Source organism: Emydura macquarii, unplaced genomic scaffold, assembly GCF_026122565.2.
Source record: "Emydura macquarii macquarii isolate MOO-44397 ecotype Brisbane River unplaced genomic scaffold, CSIRO-AGI_Emac_v2 contig_705, whole genome shotgun sequence".
NCBI classification, from domain to species: Eukaryota; Metazoa; Chordata; order Testudines; family Chelidae; genus Emydura; species Emydura macquarii.
The window spans coordinates 10,582,775-10,603,431 of record NW_027130842.1 but is presented as its reverse complement, the minus strand read 5'-3'; the positions used below and the strand labels follow the sequence as shown (position 1 = coordinate 10,603,431).

Genomic DNA, 20,657 nt, shown 5'->3' with positions numbered 1-20,657 from the left:
CTCTGGATGGGGTGTGCATGAGCCCACGGAAAAGAACTAGTGCTGGAAACTGCACCAGAAAGCACCTAATGCTTGGATACCTTCTCTATAGCTTTATGAGAAGCAACTTCTGCACTTCTGAAAATAGAATAGCCTCATGAGAAGCCTAAATTTGCTGATAATATGATCTAGCCTGTCTCCAAACAGAAAAATGGAAGGATCCTTGCTGACTGGTTCTCTCAAGTGGTTGACTCTCAGTCCTCACATGAAACTATTTAGGTCTTGATTTAAAAGACCGCTTTTTATACTAGCTCTGGAATGACAGACTGATGAGGCTGTTGTTGATGTCTTTAATTTTATGAGAAATAAGCCAAAGATGACTGTGGATAATATTGCCTCTAATGATAGAAAGGAGTAGAAGGCTTCCTGATAGTAGAAGAAATTAAGTCCAAAGAATGGGCCTTTTCGATCTTGTCTCCTTCCGCTTCTCCAGCAACTCATCTGTCTTTTCACTGAAAAGACCTCTCCTTTAAAGGGGAGGAGATCTTCCACTTTAATTCTAGTATCCAGAGCCAAAGAGGAGGAATGAAGCTACGCATATCTCCTCAGAGTAACTACAGAAGCCAACACTCTAGCAGAAGAATCTGAGGCAACCCTGAGAGTGAGCTTTACCACATTTTGACCCTCCTCTAGGATCACATTTGCCAATCTCCTTTTGTCATCTGGCAAATCATGCCCAGTGCCAACTTTTCCCACAGGTGGAATAGATAGCAGCCATAACAGTTTGGTAATTTGTCACTCTATATTTGCTACCCTAATGCCGAGACATAAAGAAGAGAACACTTTTCTCTCCCTGGGAAATCAATCTTCTTCTCCTTTCTATCACCAGCGGTGGAATATGCCTATCCATACCTTGACCTGCTACTAGCAGCAGCCACTACCAGTGAATTAGGTACAGGGTGCCTATGAAAAGCTCTATGAGGCTATCTTATATAATTTGTCTGCCTTCTTGGATATAGGTTGGCAGGAGTGGACGAAACAGTCTTAGCAGGCTAAAGCATCAAAGATTAGTAAGGACATCCTATTTTTATAGGTACCCCAAGAACATAGAACACCGGATCAGATGCTTCCTTCACAAGCACTGAAGGCAAATTCCAACTGGACACAACAAGATTCACTAAATCATGAAACTGCAGAGCAACCTCAGAAGTGGAAAAGGCCGAGGCCAGTTCCACATGTTCATCTGGTAACAAATCAGGATCATAATCTGTTTCAGTTCCTCTTTTTTAATAGGAGCATGCTATCTTCTCATTCTCTTCTTCAAAAGATCCATTACAGATGAAATATCACCTATCCATCCATACAGAGGACAATTCAAATGTTCCTGTGGTGGTCCCCCAATATGGCCATGGAACCCAGAATTGCCAGTATGCCCAGCAACTGGGATTTGGGAACAACACTACAGGAGGAGGACCAAAAGGAGGATGAACCAGGAAGAAAAAGGTCTCTTGATTTTATTCATCATCTGTCCTCCTTTAGATATGGAGATGTGACCTTGGACCCACGACGGAATGGACTGAAGATAACAACTGACCCTGAGGGAGGACAGAAACAAATGGAGAGAAAACTCTTTGTGAAGACCCTGTAGTAATCTTAGGAGGAGGTACAGACAGATCAGGAGAAAGCCTAACAATCTCCTCTGCTTTTCTCCCTCTCTCAGGTGAAAATGATGCCAACCTTGGAAATGGCGAAGTCTGTCTCTTTCTCAAGACCCACTGCTTCTCACTCTGATCTTAGGAATGCTCGAAACCTAACAGTGTACATCAGTTACCAAAGTCAAGTCTTCTTCAAAACCTAAAATGAACCTCTTATGCTGTAGCTGAAGATTTGGACAGCACAGGATCCAATCAAATACTCAAATCTATCTTCTTTGCTCCTGAAGCTGAGACCAGAACCAACCTTGACTTCAGAATCATGAAGCTCTGTCAGAATCAGATGGATCCGATAAATCTGACGTGCAGGATCTGGTACTGCTAACGTCTTCTCCTTAGACTTCTTTGGAATTGAGACAGCTGGGGCCAACAACATGGCCCTTGGTTCCAACTCAAAAGCCTAACAGCTGGAACAACAGGAACGGTAGCTGGACCCAATTAAGGTTCCAATTTCCTGGAACCCTTAAACTGCTTTGACTTGCTGGAAGAAGTGACAGAAGCTGACTCCCCAGACCCAAAAGATTTAGCCACAAAGGCCTCCTTCAGGAGAAGCACCTGCAATCTGTTATGACTCTTCTGCAAGCTCTGAGTGTCAAAGTCTGGCAATGGAACAACAAGGAGAGCGGTTGTCCAATGCCAGGAAGATAGCAGGGTATGAAGCCTCTTGAATCCTGCTTCTTCTTTGATTCTGCCATAACCTGGAACTGAGCTGAGTAACTACTTAACAACCTATACTTATCATCATACCACAATACAAAACTAACAATTAACACTAAGAATAAAGGAAAGAATCCCAGAGATGAAAGGACTGGAGTGGTTCACGATGGCAAGTAGTTGGAAGGAACTGAGGTGGTAGAGTTTATATAGTTTTGCCTTCAGACCTTCTACAGACGCTGAGGGGAGGAGGGAAAAGACAGTACAAGATGTTCTATCGGACAATGCCTGGAGAAGGTTTTACCATTAGGCACCAGTAGGTGGTGTAATACCCAGAAGAGGGAATATGCAGCACCATCTCAAAGAAGAGTGTTCTCTGTACAAGAGCAGATTAACATGTTCAGGAAGTGGCAGGAACAATAAGAAAAGGGCCAAGTCAGAGGTCAAATGTGGAAAATAAATAGGGCAACTATCTTCCAAATCTCTGACCGCTCAATACCAAAATGCTCAGATACTATGTAGAAGAGTGACACTAACATTCATAGATGACAGTACAAGTACACTGCAAAATTCAGTAGGGCTTCAACTCTCTGGGATCTGTAGGAATCCAACAAGGGAAAGTGGTAGGGTCCTGCACTGGTGTGCACTCATGTCCCACACTAGAGTGTGGGTTGCGCTGCGATCTTGCACTAGCATGGACTGGGGTATCTCCTTGGTGCCATGCACCAAAGCCTAGAGTGCACTGGTTCTGCACCGAGGAATATTAGGGTACTGCAATGGCTTGCACTGCAGTGAATCCATTTCTTGGCAAGTTGTTAGTCCTCCCATCTGCAGGGAGGCAGAAAATACACAGCAGCTGCTGCTGCACATGATTCTCCAGCTGCCATCTGGCAGTGTAAGATCTCTGACAGGAGTAAAAGCTCCCTTGTGGTAGCAGTTCCAGGCCCAGTGGTGCTACCTCTGCTGGTGGAAAGCACCTGAGCCCAAAAGTTAAGGGAGCATGAGAGTACTAGTCAGAGGGTGCAGTCAGGTGAAGGGGATGGTCTTAAAAAGGAGAGAAAGGGTAGTCAGGAGGACACTATGTAGTGCGTTCCCTCTATCTGGGAAGGGGCCTGGCAGAAAACTGAAAGGGCAGAGAAACTGATAGTCTGCTCCTCAGGTGAGACTGAAGCCTGAAAGATGATCAGGAGCCTCTAAGGGATAGTGGTCTGTCTGAAACCCTGAGAAGGCAGAGAACCGTGCCATCCCAGGACTGTGGAATGGGGAGAGGGACAGATGTGAGGACAGTGCATTAAAACTGAGAGGCTCACGAACAAGGGACAGGGTGGCCAGTGGAGCCTGACTGGGGCTGAAGTTATAGTTGACTTTATATTTCTGGTAGACTTGTTAAAGGACTCTGTTGCTCCAGGAGCAGTCAGACACTTGAATGTCTCTTCGCTGAAAGATCAGGACATTCTTGTGTGTGGAATAGGCTGAAGAACACAAGGGGGAAACTGAGGCACAGATGCTGCAATATCACATTTGGTCATAAGGGAATGTGCTGGAGTGGCAACTCTGCTACAGTATTATAAACAGTTTTCACTATAGTGCCCTTCATCCCAGGATCTTCATGTGTTTTACGAACTTTACCTCTCTGAAGTAGAAAAGTATTGTCAATATGCTACAAATAGAGAAACTGAGGTTCAAGTAGGTGAAGTGATTTGCCCAAAGCTCCATAATGAATGGTTTCCGCAGCAGAAATTTCTGAATTCTATGTTCTTTTTCTGACCACTAGACTTGTTTTTTGGATTTAGTCCTGTGAAGCTTTAAAATTGATTTGGTATAAAATTGTGTCAGGTTGTTTTGAGCTTTAAAATCAGGTTCCAAATTTTTGCAAACTTGAGTCACAATTATAATGTGTTTTCTGAGATAAATAAGTTTTATAAAGGAAAAAAATCCACATATTCACTACTTCAGGAGCTGCAGATGCAATTTTTCTTATATTTGAGAAAAAGTATGTTAAAATAAATGTAAAATAAACTTATACAATAGTCATAATATTTAGATAATTCACTCCACTGTACCCAAATACTCTGTACAGGATACAAAATTCACTCACCAGTACCATATATGGACTTGAAAGGGCTACCTTAAGACTTCTCGATCAGTCTTAACTCAGAACTTTCTGGCTCAAGTGAGACTAAGTTAGCTTAAAAAAAAAGCCAGTATTGAAGTTGTTGGGAGTCTCATTGTTATCTCAGTCAAATTAGAGCACATGAGATTACAAAGAAAGAATCATTGACCTGACAGAATTCCATCTGTGTGTATTTATGGAGTCAGCTCAGCCAGATGCTTTCCACCAGCCAACAGATCTGTGGCTGTCAAGGGAACTTGAGGAGCTTCCACCCATGCCAGAGTCACTATGTCCAAAGAGCTCTTGCTGCTGCAGTAACTGCTGAGTACTTTCTACCTCCCTGCACATGGAAGGAATAGCAACTTCCCAGGAAATGAATATACTGCAGTCCATGCAACTGGAGGACCCTAGCACTCCCTAGTGTAGAACCCCATTTATGGAGCTCATAATATTAGTTACTTTACATTATGTATTTAAAGCTAAATAACCTTGTAGTTTAAAAACTTTAGTGAAATACAATTGTCCATATTATGAACATATGATCTAGCCTACAAAAACTAATTTAAATAAAATTGTACTCACAACAGCAAGGTAACAAATAACAGCAGGCATTCATAATGCAGGGGGCTAGGGTGCTATTTCTTGCACACCTCCGCCAACACACTTTTGTTATCTGCCAGACCATACTTTTCTGGTTCCAGGCATCTCCCTCAGTTGAAAAATCAACCTTATCAAATATTACCATAAGGTGTGATGTGAAGGAGGCTGCCTAGGCTAAGACTATCACAAACAGATTCCAGTAGGTGAAGATATAATGCACTAGACTAAGCCAATGCATCACCTCACCCCATGATGCAATTTTTAATGGTAGAAGAACAGCATTTGAAATAAGAAAATCAGTACTTCGCAGGACTAGTTTTTGGGGTTTAGAGAGCATGGCCTCTTTAAATCTTTGTTCTGGAACAATCATGGAATAATCAGCATTAAGAGGAAGTGCTGTTTGGGATTGGAAGAGAGGGAGCTTGGAGAGAGGGAGAGTGATAGGCTGTGTGTGTCTGGACCTCCAGATAGATGGGCTATAGCAAGCAGGCCCTCACACAGTGAAGCAGCAGAACACCTGGGCAGGACAGAGTGGCTGACCGGGACGCCTCAGGACAGGAGCCAGAAGGAACACTGTGCCAAGGAGGAATCATCCAAGAAGGAAAAACCAGAGCCAGACCCAGTCTCACTGTCGCCCAGAGCTGTATAGGGCTGTGACTACTGGGGCTTGCGACCTTGCATTGGGAATAAGAAGGAGGCTGCAGCTAGCTATGTGGAGAGGTTGTTGCTCTGTGGGGTTTGCAGAGAGTGGCAGAAGAGGGCACTGGAGCAGTTTGTTGGGAAGACGACCAGGAGCACCCAAGACTCACCACTAGACTGGAACTTTGCCCAAGACTCTTGAAGTCTGAGCGCTGACACATTGCTCAGCGTCTGCCCTTTCAGACTGTGGTACCACTGGGGCCCTGTGGGGCTTTGTGTTGAATGTAATCCTATTTTACTGTTCCCCCTATTTTCCCCCCTGTTATTTTTCTCCATTCATCCCTCTGTGAATAAATATTTCCCTTTCCTATATTCATTATACTATTCTGGTTTGTGTTTGTGTGTTCACTCCCAGGGGTTTGGAAGAGGTGGCGCCGAGGCGGAAGGGACTTTCCTGTGCACATCTTTTCTTGGCTGTAGCTGCCTGCAGAGCAGACTATATCTTGGCCACAAGGGTGCTAAAGTTGCACAATTTTGAGAGCAGATATGACAATTGCATGGGTTGGTCCACTTTCCTACTTTAGCAAAATTATTAGAGAGGGAGGGGATGGTGGGAAAAATAAAACTTTTTGCCTGTTCCTTACATCTATGAGTAGCTTGAGACCTCACCAAAAATAAGAATAGGGTTGAAATGTTGCCTTCTTGGAACTTAAAAAATGGTCAAACTAGTTCCCTCAATTTGCAGTGTTCATCAAGTTTCACTCCAGAGTGAATTTGCAGCCACATTATAAATCCTTGAAAATAAAAGCATTTATAATGGAAACTTTTAGAGATTCCCAATGTAAACAGTACAAAATATGAATGTTAATATTTGCAAAAACCGAAATTCCTCAATTTTAAGAAACATCATGACAGAGTAGACTATGAAAAAATCTGGAAACTGATTTTAGACTGATTGCTTTAAAGCAAACAGAAGGAAGGCAAAAATATAAACAGATATTTAAACAGAAAAAAATATCTGATATCAAGAGTCTCACCCCCCCATAGCATATTAGAGGGAAAACCTTTGGCAGTTACTTGTAATATCTACAATAAATTAAATGGCAATATAAACATTTAGTAATAATAGAACACTGACCTGTAACATGCATCTGGACACAACTACTTCAGGTACCTCAGGAAATTTTTGTCGCAGGTCATGTAAAACCTGACAATCTACTTGCTGGCTTCCTTGGGCCATTCGTATATTGCCTGGTCAGGACTGTTGTTCAACAGGCAATTCTAGGCCTCAGTGAAAGGAGTACTCATCTCTCCTGTTCCAGCATTTTCTGTAAGAGAGGGATAAAAAGCCCCAAAGTTTATACATGTTCTTAGTTCAAAGTGTGGTTCTGTATCTTATCAAAACCAAAAATAATTCAGCAGAAAGTAGCTACTTTAGATGTAGAAACAAAGACTTTCCACTTAAAAAGACATCATAGTAACCTTTTCCATTGAACAAATATGAATCTGCTCTTGATTCCCCACATCATTGTATATTTGCAAATTCATTATTCCTTCTGATTTTAATCCTTTCAGTCTTTCAAACATTCACAATAATGTTTTCCTGCATAGCGTACGACTGCCTATGTCTCTTTAACGCAAGTCTCCTTTTCACAGTTTCAACTTCCCTTTTATCTTCATGTTTATGTAACTGAACCAAGTATTGTATTTTCCACATCATGCAACTCCATTATTTAAAAATATATTATTCTGAATGCACAATTTAAAAGAACATATATACGGAAATCCACAAAAGTGTTGTTTAAAAAAAACAACACACACTGGAAAGAAATAAAATACTGAAAAAGTGCCAGAAAAGGTCTCCAATGTGCTTTATATTGTTCCGCTTTTATCAAAGTGATCTTCCAAAGACAAGAAGATAGTGTTATGTTCAGTATCAGAGTTCATAATTTAAAAAAATTTGCAGTGATCTCAGGATCAGTTTATTAGTGACATCCCATTACAGTTTATCAATTAATATTATTACATACATAAAAAAGATTCTGGGCTCATGACTGCATGAAGTTAGCCCTGTAATAAGTCAGGCTTTCTTGCGCCATTCATATATAGTTTTCTTCTTCAGAGATAAATAATACAGAGGCCAGCATCAGTGTTAACAAATGAATTTATGTGTACAAATGACTGCATCCTGGCTGACTGCAGCAAGTTTGTACCATTCATTAACTTGGGGTTTTTAAGACATTTTTTTTTTTGAGTCACTAAATGTAATTCCCAGTTATACTGTTTAAAAGAAAGCCGCCTGCTGATGAAATTTTAGCTTAGTTGTATGAATGAATATAATTATGAGTAAATGTAACATTATTATTTATTTTAGACAAAACCAACATATATTGTTCCTCGAGCTTCAACCCTCATACACCTCTTTGGTCAATAAATCTTAATATTCAATTCCACAGAAGACTGCATCTGCTTATCAGTTTATTCTCTTACTTGCTTCTTTCCTTTGCTCCGTCATTCCCACATGACTTGAGGTACTACTCCCTTTGAATTCAAACACGTCCTAGTGTCCCTTTTTCCTAAATACCCTCTATTACCAAGCCTTACTTTCTCATCCTTGCCACTCTCCTGTGATTTCCTTTCTTGAAGGTCTCAGATATCTATTTAGCCTTTAACATTTTTTACCAAAAAATGACTGCTCTAAAAAAGTATAGATTTAACCGAAATTGGTTTAGAAATTGATTGAAACTATGTCTAAACTTTCCGCCAAATTTGGCAGCAGTCAACAGGAGATACGCAAGCTACGTAGAGTAGCTTGTGTATCTCCCATTGACTTCCTAACTTCTATTTACAGCAGTGTCTTCAGTTTGCTGCGCTGACGGGAAATGCCCTCCCGTTGATACAGCGTTATTCCATCTGGTAGAGGTGGACTAGTAGTGTCGATTTCTGGGTCGATTGAGCAGGTTTCCACTTCCGCTCAACTGATCCAGATAAATCGATCTGAAGGTGGTGAATTTGCTGCTGTCAGTGCAGACATAGCCTGTGGCCTGGTCTATACTTAACAGGAAATTCTGTGGCAGTCAACGGGAGTTACGAAAGCTACTCTATGTACTTGTGTAATTTACATCGACTCCTTAAATTCTCTTTTGCGCGCCGTCTCCACTATGCTGCGCCGACAGGAAATGAGTACCGGTCAACACAGCGCTACACTTTTTTTGGAGGTGGTTTTACTGAATCGACTTCCAGATCGACTGAGTGTGTCTTCATTTCCACTCAGTCAATCTGGATAAATCAATCTGACAGCAGCGAATTTGCTGCTGTCAGTGAAGACATTCCCTTAGTTGAACTGGCTTCTGTTGTGAGGACAATTTATTTCGGTTTAAGAGAACATTAGAGATTCCTTATTGACTTAAGCTAAATTGATATAAGGCACTCAAACCAAAATAAAGTTCACATATGGAACTTGAACTAATTTAAATAAATTGGTTTCTAAACCAATTTTACTTAAGTCAATAAATATGTATTGTGTGGACAAGTCTAAGGCCTTGTCTAAGTTATGGGACATTAACTTTTTTGCATCCTTCAATATTGTTTACCACTTTCTCCAACCAAACCTTTTCTTGTAAGGCTTCTACAATAGTCTGCTCTACAAGTTATCATCTTACCTCTGATGGCTCTTTCAACATCTCCTCTGGGGGCTCTATCTCCTCTAGCTGATGTTCCCTAGGGCTTTGTCCTTGTCTTTCCTGTTCCTACTGTTTCTCCCCTGAAAATCATTCACCACTACATTCAGTTACTACAGCTACAATGACACACATAATGTATCCATGCCTCCTTTTTCACCTAAAAAAGGGAATATTTATTTCAACCTGGTAGTTTCAGCTATAGTTAAGATTGTGATTTTTTCCTTCATTACTACCTTATTTTGACACATTCAGAACTGCATATGTTCACCTTTTGAGATGAGACTTCCTATCTGCCTGATAATTAATTTTGTTAAAGCAAAATGTCATCAACCATCCTTGAATCATGAAGGTCTTAAAAACTGCAACACCCTCAATCCATTTGACACTTTCCCCACGTATCCATTCAGACCACCTTCACTCCATGCAGATAACTCAAAAGTGGTTAACTTTGAAACTTCAAAAATGGCATGCACAACATTATTTGAAAACATTGGTTGGTTTAGAAAGTAGTAAAAATTTGAAAAAAATCACATGAGCATGCTTACTAGCATTTGCTCATCTTTTAGCCTCATTAATCCCATTTCCTATCACACATCACAATACATATTTGACTGGGGGTCTCAGGCAGGAAAAGGCGTTGCTGCTGGGATAATCTTCAGAAAGATTTGTTTCAATAAGACATTAACAGAGCACAATTCTCTCATCTAAAATAATTCCTCAATCTAAGGGCAAGAAGAAAATGACGGTGGAAAAAAAGGTGGTGTGAAGAAACCGTGGATTTCATAACTGCATATTGTAGTGTAAATATTCTATAATTTTAAAAGGACATTAACATTTTTAACATATTGTTGTATCAAATATCACCTAAAATTGTTATAATCTGTTATAGACTTTAAGGTCAGAAGGGACCATTATGATCATCTAGTCTGACCTCCTGCACAACGCAGGTCACAGAACTTCACCCACCCACTCTTGTAATAAACCCCAACCTATGACTGAGTTATTGAAATCCTCAAATAATGGTTTAAAGATTTCAAGTGACAGAGAATCCACCAGTAAGTAACCTGTGCCCAATGCTGCAGAGGAAGGCAAAAAAAACCCAGGGCCTCTGCCAATCTGCCATGGGAGAAAATCCCTTTCCAACCCCAAATAATGGTGATGAGCTAAACCCTGAAGTTTCCTGTAATGTGAAGTTTACAGGAAAATCTCTCTATTTTTTCTAGATTTTTCTACTCTGGGCATTAGACTACATTATGCATTTTCATCCTCCCTTGTTTGTGTGCACTTATCTCTACGAACTGAGTCAGTCTGTTCAAAAAAAGGAAAAATTATAAAACAAACATTTTACTACTATAATTTTCAAACTTGTATTGTGAATTCTATTACATGGAAAAAATGCAAAAGGAAATGCAAAAGTTAAAAATAGTGACAGGAAACTTAATTTGGCCATCTTATACATGTTCAGGTACTATACTGATTAATCTTCCAGGCAGGCTGGAAAGCTTCTATTTTCTCTTTTGCATTTAGGGAGAGGGTGGACTGAGGATTCAAGTGATTATCATCATTCCTGTTGTTGAAGGGGTTTTATTATTTCTACCAGTGCATCTTTGTACATTTGCTGGATAGAGGCGAGCCATCAATCATAACATTTTATGAGAAAACTAAATTATGTAAAAGACACCTAGATCATGGAAAGGGCATTTTTTTTATAACTTAAATACACACATAATATAGGATTTTTCTCTTTTAGTTAGTCAGGTATTTAATTTCATATATCAGGTTTTTCATTTATTAGGGCTACTCACACCAAATGGCTTGCAGAATCTGTACTTCAATGTTTAAATATATACTCTACGACATAAAATATGTGCAATGTGGCAGAGTTAAAGTTGCTATAGGAACATTATATTTTTAGACTCTCTAGGAAGACTACATTACTGTAATGATAGCAGTCAATTTTAAAAAGAATAGGTTGATTTACCATACATTTAAATAAATACCGCTCAATGGTTTGCAGTATTAAGGAAATCTGAGCCCGCTGGAAAAAAATAAATTAAGAATTAGGAATAGATTTCCTTTACATTTTTAATAGTTATTGTAGCTGAATTGAAATTCTCCTCTAAATATAATAAAAATTGACAAAAAAGATACAAATTGCCCCTTCATAGTAAAGACAGAAATACTCTCTGAAATCTACTAAATTAAGGAGCAAATACAGTTTTAATTTATTTGTATCAGTTAAGTACCAAATGCCACTCCCTCCCCCCCTTACAACACACCATATATGCAGAGCTTACACACAGCATTAAGTTTGCCTTTCTAAACATAGGGTAATTAAAACCCTGTATCAACCCTCCTGAAGCTTCTAAAAGGATTCTAATATTTCTAAACCGACAACTAGTTAAATAAAGCAAACCTAAACAGCAAGATGCTATATCATTGTCAAAACAGTCAAGTGCAGTAATCTCTCAGCAAACAAATACTCTCTGGTAACATCTTTTCAATTCCCTACACAGTACTGGGAGCTTTGTGTTTGCCATTTATATATACACAATTCCAGCTTCTGCTTTTCTAAGCTGATTCATCAAGCAACATTTTCTGCTCTCCTCTTTAAGCTTGTGATTAATATACTTCTATGGTTCCTACTACCAAAAAAAACTATATGGAAAATTTTTATTCATTGATTTCTACAGAAAGGGTATAAAACAAAAAAAGTTAATTTAAAGTCCTTAAAATAGGGATTTATTTTAGGCAGTTATCTCCAGACTTACATTTGTGACTAACTTTTTAATTAATTTTCATAAACAAAAATACAAAAGGTAAATGACTTACTGCACATTTCACAGGATATCATATAAAATTATGCAATTACACAACTTTTCAACTTGTCAAAGCTGCAAGACCAGACAATATTATACAGACAACATTTTAGAGCACGGTTAACAATAATAATGAATATGACATACACTAACGGGCAAAAAAGGGAAGGAGGGCTTAATGGGGAAAGGGGGGGGGGGGAAGGTCAGATGGAATGGAAGCCTGTCATTACTTGAGTTATCTCAGCATTCTTTATCCAAAATGTATCAAGAAATGGAGTCCACATTTCTTCAAATTCATATAATTGCTCTCTACGTCAATAAGCATCAGGGGTAGAGATCAGCAGGTAAGAGGTTCAACAAGATCAAATCAGGCAGAGCTGGAAATTAGAATCCAGATCTCTAATATAGCAGACCCCAAGTTTCATTCACTGACCCATATGGTCTTTTGGAAAGCATGTGCCAAATTAAATAGACATGAGTAGAATGAGTATGGTGATTCTGTAATTCATGAGGCAGAGGCTGCACAAAGAAAGATTATAAACACAGTAGGATTCTCTCCCCCCAAACACAAGAGTCACCAAGTCTGGCTGGTAAATTGCTCTACAACATCAGCAAAAAACGCTTTGAGTTTTAAGCTCAGTCTAGACTCGGTAAATGCACTGCTTTTTACAATAGTGCAGCATGTCCACAATACAAACCATGTGTTTGAAAACATTTGGATCACATCAACACCAGGCTCTCACTCAAGCCACTGCTATGACAGGGTTATGGAAAACATTACCAAGTGTGGGAGTGGTGGACATTCTGAGATTGTTAACATCTCAGAATTCACCAGAAATAGTCATAATTGCTAGGGCTAACTCCGGCATAGAGCCTGTCTAGTGTAGACTGAGCCTTAAAATCAAAATATTTTAAAACTTACTTTTGAGATGTTGTGGAGAAGCTACCAGCAGGATGTGGTATCTGCCCTACCTTGGGAAATAAGAATTTAAAATTATTTTGGAGGTTGCAAGCCCGGGAAACAGCGAATTGGTACTGTAAGTAACAGTAGAGTTCAGGAGCTGGCAGTGGATCCAGAATAAGGTTAGAAAGCTAGATGTGAGACTGAAAAGTGAAAGAAATATACTTAATTAGCATGGGTAGTTGAGGCTGCGTGAGCAGATAAGGTCACCAATGATATAATGCAGAAGAAAAGAGGCAACTAAGTACAGAACTCTGGAGGTCACAAACAGTAGGAGCAAAGGGAAAACTATTGCAAAGACTGAAGGAATGTTCAGAGACTGATGAGTAAAATGAATATATAGTACAGGACTACAGAAGTAAAGGGAAGAACAGAGTCAAAGAGAAGGGAGTGATCAATAAGAACAGCAGAAATAAGACCTTATGACTTAGCCTAGTCATAGCTCAGTAAAGTTGATAATAACATTGTTGCTCACTTATAAAGTAAAGCAATTAAATGCTTTAATGCAGCGCAGTACAATCTGAAATTACTAATAACCCTTAAAAACACTGCTTTGAGCCATTTTTAAAAACTTTCACGCTCTACGAGATATAAACGTTACAGTAAATCTGTCTACCCAGTTGTGCCAAAAAATTTAAATAAATAAAAGAATTAATTGACAGTGAACCTTGTAAAAAATACTGGCAAAGTCCCCAGATAACTTAGGTCTGACACACAATCATAAAGTGATGAAATATAAATATATCTCTTGTGGAAGATTTATTCTGTGAAAATGATCAATAAAAAGTAAACAAAATGTCATTTCTCAGACACTTAGAACTAAACTCAGAACCACGAGTAAAGGGAATGAATAAAGTACTGGATTTTGTTTGGATCAAAAGAGATATTTCAATCTAGATAACAGATTTAAATATTAAAATTGCTATAAGCTTCAAAGTTATATAACAACTAAAAAATGTAATTTCCCATTTGAAAAAAAATACTCTCTCTTTTGGCACTGCATGTATTTAAAAATGAAGTGTAACAATTCTTTACTACAAATCTTTAAATCTAACACTACACACCTCTTTTACTACATATTCACCACTGTCTAAGACTTGGTCAGAATAATTCAGTCAGTTCCCCTTTTGTGGGGGTAGTGTGCCTGGCAATCTCTGACCAAAGCCTACAGAATGCTCCTGAGAGGAGTATCAGACAGTTACTAACAGCAGGCTTTTAAATATTTTAAGAGGGTGGGCCATGGGAATACACAGAGCTGGGCAATAAGAAGCAATATACTCTTCATAACCCCACAGCAGCAAACAATAATGGAATCTGTATCTCTGGTTTTAGACCTCAGCTGCATCTAAGTGACTTAACTTTAAAGTTCCAGAGGGGTAGCCGTGTGAGTCTGTATACAGCAAAGACAACGAGAGTTCTGTGGCACTTTAAAGACTAACAAATTTAATATTTGTAGACATGAGCTTTCGAGAGACTTAGCTCTCTTCTTCAGATGCAGATACTTGTATGTATCACTGCATCTGAAGAAGAAATTTAATATTTGAGCTAAGTCTTCTTCAGATGCAGACAAGTATCACTGCATCTGAAGAAGAGAGCTCTACAAATATTAAATTTGTTAGTCTTTAAAGTGCCACAGAACTCTCGTTGTCTTAGCTTTAAAGTTCTCTGTACTTTCAATCTGATCCAATAAGACCTTTGTATTACTGACAACACAGAAAATACATTCCTCTGAGTCATGATGGATTGTTGATTTGCTTGGATACAATAAAGATTTCTTATTAAAACCTTATTTTAGGAATTAGATTAAATATTTAGAACCTTATTAAAAGAGACAACATAAAAATTCACATTTCCTGCTCAAATTTTATATCGTTACAAGTCACAATTAAGATAACTACAACTGAAGTAAGATAAAGGGGAAAAATATTTCCCTGCATTCAGATCTGCCAAGCGGCATACTTCTCTTGTGACACACACATACAGGCTGCACTTTACGCATTCCTGTAGCCCAGATTGAATGTCATACATGCAGGTATGGGCTGCAATTGCAGCAGGGCTGCCAAAGACTGCTGTGGTACTTGCTGACATGGCAACCAAGCAGCCTCTGTCTGCTGTGCTCTCTGCTGGATCTGAAAGGGAAAAGGAACAGCCAGGAGAAGCAGGCAAGTGGCTGCAACTAACGGCAATGGGGACTCAGCATCATCCCCAGCCAGCCACTCCCATCCATCCTGCGACACCCATCTGCTCCCCGCTCTCCCATGGATATCCCAACAAGCCTAGTTTCCCCCAGTCACCTCACTGCACTCCTGGGTTTCCCCCACAAAGCCAGTTGTTCACAATTGTCTCCCTCCACTACCTAACCCAGACCTTTATCCAGCCCCATATTAATATATCAACAGCCCCATACTGTTTTTGAAATGTTCTTTTCTGGTTGCCCACCTTGGCAAGCACATCTAGCAGCTCACTTTTGTTGTTTGCATTCCACTGACCACGTCTCCACACACACATACACAAACACACACAAGATGCACTCCAGCCTGGAGCAGTCAGAAAGTGCTGGATCTCCTGGGCTTGTGGGGAGAGGAGCTGTGCAAAAACAGGTACAAAACAGCCATAGAAACATGGACATCAATGAGCAGACTGCATGGGGCATGCAAGCCAAGATGTATGACAAGTAGCAGCAGTGCCATGTGAAAGTGAAGGAACTTCACCACAGATAATAAAGGCAATGGAGAGCAATGAGAAATCTGCTACTGAACTGCAGACTTGCCACTTTTACGATGAACTGCATGCCATATTTGGTGATGACCCCACCAGCACCCCGCAGACCACCACGGATCCCTCAGAAGAGCCTGAGATAGAGATCCCTGCATGAACAGTGGGGAAGAGCATGAGGAGAGGGTAAGATGCAGTTGGGGACTCCAATCAGACCAAGAGTCAGGACCTATTTGAAACTCTATAGTTTAGCCAGATCTGCCAGGCAAGAAGTGGATGAGACCACTGATGACAGGATGGTAGCTTGTGTATGAAATCTTCCTTACAATGCTTTATTATTTGCTTTTCCTTCTTCCCCCCACCCCTCCGACCATTTAAAGATGGTGGCTGCCCCATCCCCAAGTTTAAAAAATAAAGTTATCAACTTTTCATTGATTTAATGGTATATTATCACAAAATAAAAGTTAGGAAGTAAATTCAAAACAAATTCTTGAACAGTATTATGGCAATCTGATTACATGATTCAAATCGATTTGGTGTCCTAAGTTCAAGTAGAGGTAGAACAAAGAGACAGTCGGCATCTCTTTTTCATTCCTTTGTTGGGTTAGGGCAGGAGTTGAGAGGGGCATGTAGCGCACTTTCTTTACATGAATAGGGATGTCCCTTTTATACCCTTGAGAGATCTCAATGAAACGTTTAGGGTGATATTCTGCAATCCTCACCCAAAGGTTGCTAAGGATGGCGGTTTTAATTCTATTTCCATAATAGGAGACTTTCCAATGCCACACAGAGTTTAGTTAGCACCACTACAGCAAACAGACTAACTGCATATAGGCCAGAGCAGCTTCAGGACACCAGTAGCACCTGAGTTCTGTTACCTTTGTCACCCTCAGGAGTGAGATATCAGCCAAAAATCACCATTTACTAATATTCACTGCCATTATCCTATACTTAGAACCCTGGAATAGGGGCCAGAACTTTACAGTTTCATGTAACAGCAATAACACTCCACCCCCGCCAAGATCATACTCACCATGGGTGGAGCTGGAGAGCGGAGCAGCACAGTGGTGCTCCAAAGCTGAAGTGTCAACAAGCATTTCTTATTTAAAGTATTTATGGGAATAAGGGAAGTGAGTTTTGTAAAACTTATCTTTGCCTATCTATGACGACTGTAAATCTAATGGTGCATGTGTCTGTTTTTATCAGCAGATTCTGGTGTGCGGCCTTGAGGGGTGCCTGCTGCATGCTCACACAATGCCTGACCCTGATAAGGAGAAGGAACAGAACTGGAGAAGACATGTTCTGCAAGATCCTACAAGCTAGTGGTGCACTGGACCATGAACAGGCTTAGAAAGTCAATATGACAAAGAGCATGATTAAAAACAGAAGACAGACAAAAGGCCAGGAGTTCTAGTAGGACAAGGAATGGGAAATGCATGAAAACATAATGGATCTTCTCAGGCAGCAAACCCAAATGCTGCAGACCCTAGTTACCCTATAGGTCCAAAAATCCTAGACTCATCAGCCTTTGCACTCCTTGGAGAACTCCACAGTCGCTGCTCCTTACACCCCTCAACATACCATGTGGCATCACAAACCACATCCTTACCCCTACCACTCCATGCCAGGAGACAGCAAGGAAATCCACAGCTTAGCATACACCAATCTATGGTTTTCACAGGTCAGCTTATGTGTAGCCACAATGGACTACACTGAACTACTTTTTATGTCCATTTGTGTGAACAAATGTTTATTTCCTTTTTAAAAGTTTCACCTCATTAAGTTAAGTTTGTATGACATACGTACATTGCACTTGGATTTTGTGCACTGAATTTTTGCACTCAACGTTCTTTTTTTGGAGAATCAAAGTACAGTGATTAGTTCACAACCAATAGTACAGAATGTATAGTGGAAATCAAAAAATCAATCAGTACTTTTAAATGTATTGCAAGCACCACACAATTCATAGTGGAGGGCAAAGTCCCAGGCCCAGCAGTACTTATAGTCTGCAGCAGGCACAACAAGATACAAGCCATCAGCCAAAAATCAGAAGTTACACCAGACAGCCACTATCTCAAGACAGAACACTACTGTGGCTGACTGTAAAAATGAACCTTTAATGGTGCCATGAAATATGTAGCACCATGTTGGGCACTTTTAATATCCCTGGTATCTGGCTGTTCAAATTCAACAGACAGCCCTTCTACCTCACACTTCCACCCTGGTAGCAGCTTTCCCCACATTTGCCTCACATATACTGTAGTACACAACATGTAGCTGTAACCTCTGGGATTTATTTTTATTTTTTTGCTAAAATCTCATCCAGTGAGTAATCAACACTAGTGGCTCCTTCAATCTGCCAAAAGCACGTTCCACAATTATTCTGTGCACTTCCTGAGCCTGTCATTGAATCTTTCCTTGGTGCTGCTGAGGTGGCCAGTGTACAGCTTAATAAGCCAGGGGAGCAAAGTACAGGCTGGTATCCCCAGAATCACTATAGGCATCTCAATATCGCCAGTGGTAACCCACTGCTCAGGAAAGAACATCCCTGCTTGCAACTTTGTGAACAGCAGTGGGTTCTTAAAGATATAAGCATCACCTGCGTTCTCTAACCAGCTTACCTTAATATCAGTGAGGTGACCATAGTGATCCACTACTTGCACAATTATAGAAAACATCCTTTTCTGTTGATGTACTCAATAGTGAGGTGGGCTGGTATCAAAACTTTCTGTCTATTGCCCCACGACAGTTCAGGAAATCTATTCACTATTTCTTGTATGTTGCCAAGTCACAATCCTGCATAATAGATGATTAATGGTCCTACACACCTGCATGACAACAGCTGCAACTGTGTATTTTCCAACACCAGAATGATTTACCATTGACAGATAGCAGTCTAGTGTTGCAAACGTCCAAAATGCAATCACCACTCACTTTTCACTGTCAATGCAGCCTCATTTTGGTGTCCCTATGCTGGAGGGCTGGGATGAGCTTGGCACAGAGATCCAGGAAAGTTCTCCAGTGACTGTCATCCCAACCTGCATTAGGATGCAATCCCACCAGTCCATGCACTTCTTTCTTGGGCCCAGAAGCAGCATTCCACTATCTGCAACTGCTAAGTGAATGCCCCCAGCAACCTGGACTTTTTTTTTTTGTTATGTCTGTTCATCACCAAACTCTCTTCAAAGATAATCCCAGCAGTACTTCCTGAAGGTCTGCACATACCTGTATTTGCAGTGTTGATGAGAATAGTGTTGATCTCTGCTGGCTCCATGCTTCCGTTAGAGATGGTAAAGACTGAAAAGGGCCATGTGAGTTTGTGAGATATTTAAAAATAGTGTGAAAATTATGAGATGTGGAATGTATTAAGGAATAGAGGAAACTGTATGCTGGGAATTTAACAACTAGCTCACACAAATCCCTAGGTGAATTCTTTGTATTTCACAGAACACTGCAAAACTGTCTCAACAGAATTGTGCTGGATGGCGGGACCTGATATACTAGGATTCCTATCCATGATGCACTGCCCTTTATATTCATGCAAATACTCATGGTGAGTAGATGCAGCGTCAACACAAGCAGCCAACTATGCATGTGCTTGAGCAATATACAAATCTCAGTGGCTTCATGATGACAAAACTGTGTCAGTCAAAAATCTGTACTGTAGATCATGGCCTTACTCATTGGCCTCCCAAAGAACTCTTGCAAATATCAGCAGAAAAAGTTTATGAAGAACAGCACAACCCTTATACTTTTTTTTAATTTTTAACAAAGGAATGTGTAAATTATGATCTCTATATACTGTGTGTGACAGGGTGAGCTCTCAGAACTTTGATTTTTTTAAAAGATGGACAAAATTAAAGATAATCAAAATCAAAATTAAAATTCAATCATAAAATAAAATAAAATTAAAAAAATCAATAAAAACCAAAATAAAATCAAAATAATCAAAATTCAACTTTCTGATATTCTATTCTATGTAAGTTTTATACCACACTCACCACTACAGCATGAGACACTGATACAGCCAATGTACTGTAAAATTTGTTCTCTATTGTACATTTACTTGTATTTTATTCAGTCTAGTTTCTAAAATGTGCTACGTATTCATGCATCTATCACTTCCTTGATTTTACTTAACAGAAACCTATGTCTTACTTAGTTTGATACTTAATCAATTCTGTTCAGATCAACTTCAGCAATCGTCTATTTCAAAATCTCCCAGCTCCAGGATTAAATACCAAGTTGTTTGAATGATCCAACTCAACATATAATGTAGCTATGTTACACAATCACAAAAGTGCACCTTTCAGCAACATGAAGTGAATCAGTTATTTTATATTGTTAATCTATTGATTGTATGTTAGCAAAAGAGTCAATTTGCAGCCCTAAATCTATTAAATTGGTTGTGAGAGAGAAATTCTACTTACCACCAAAATATGTTCAGTCTACAAAGAGAATTCATCTAATAGTGTTTCAAAACAGAAAGCTTAAATGGCTTCAGATTGTTTTATTTAAAGATGGTGGTATTTATTGTATTTAAAACTGATTCACAGCAAGAGTTTGTAACTAGTACAGATAAGTGGGTGTTCTTAATTTATATTTCCTTTTAACTCCATTTGAACTGCTGTCCTGAAAAAGGCCACTGAATTTTTAAGTATTAGGTAGATCCTCCTGAAGACACATGCATCATTCTGAAATATGATTTCCAGAGTACACACCGAGTAGGTCACAAGAAGCTTGGTAAAAACAAGATGATTGATTTTTTCCCTCTCACTCAAA

The 20,657-nt window shown here is 39.6% G+C and overlaps 1 protein-coding gene across 2 annotated transcripts in view; it reads right to left on the bottom strand.

Moving 5' to 3' along the window:
* Positions 1-20,657, bottom strand: part of TAB2 (TGF-beta activated kinase 1 (MAP3K7) binding protein 2) — a 140,302-nt gene that overhangs the window by 26,466 nt on the left and 93,179 nt on the right. For both annotated transcript variants that reach the window (XM_067542381.1, XM_067542382.1), the window contains exon 3: positions 6,836-7,025. In XM_067542381.1, the coding sequence (XP_067398482.1) occupies positions 6,836-6,937 (102 nt within the window). In that variant the 5' untranslated portion in view covers positions 6,938-7,025. The remainder of the gene's footprint in view (positions 1-6,835; positions 7,026-20,657) is intronic.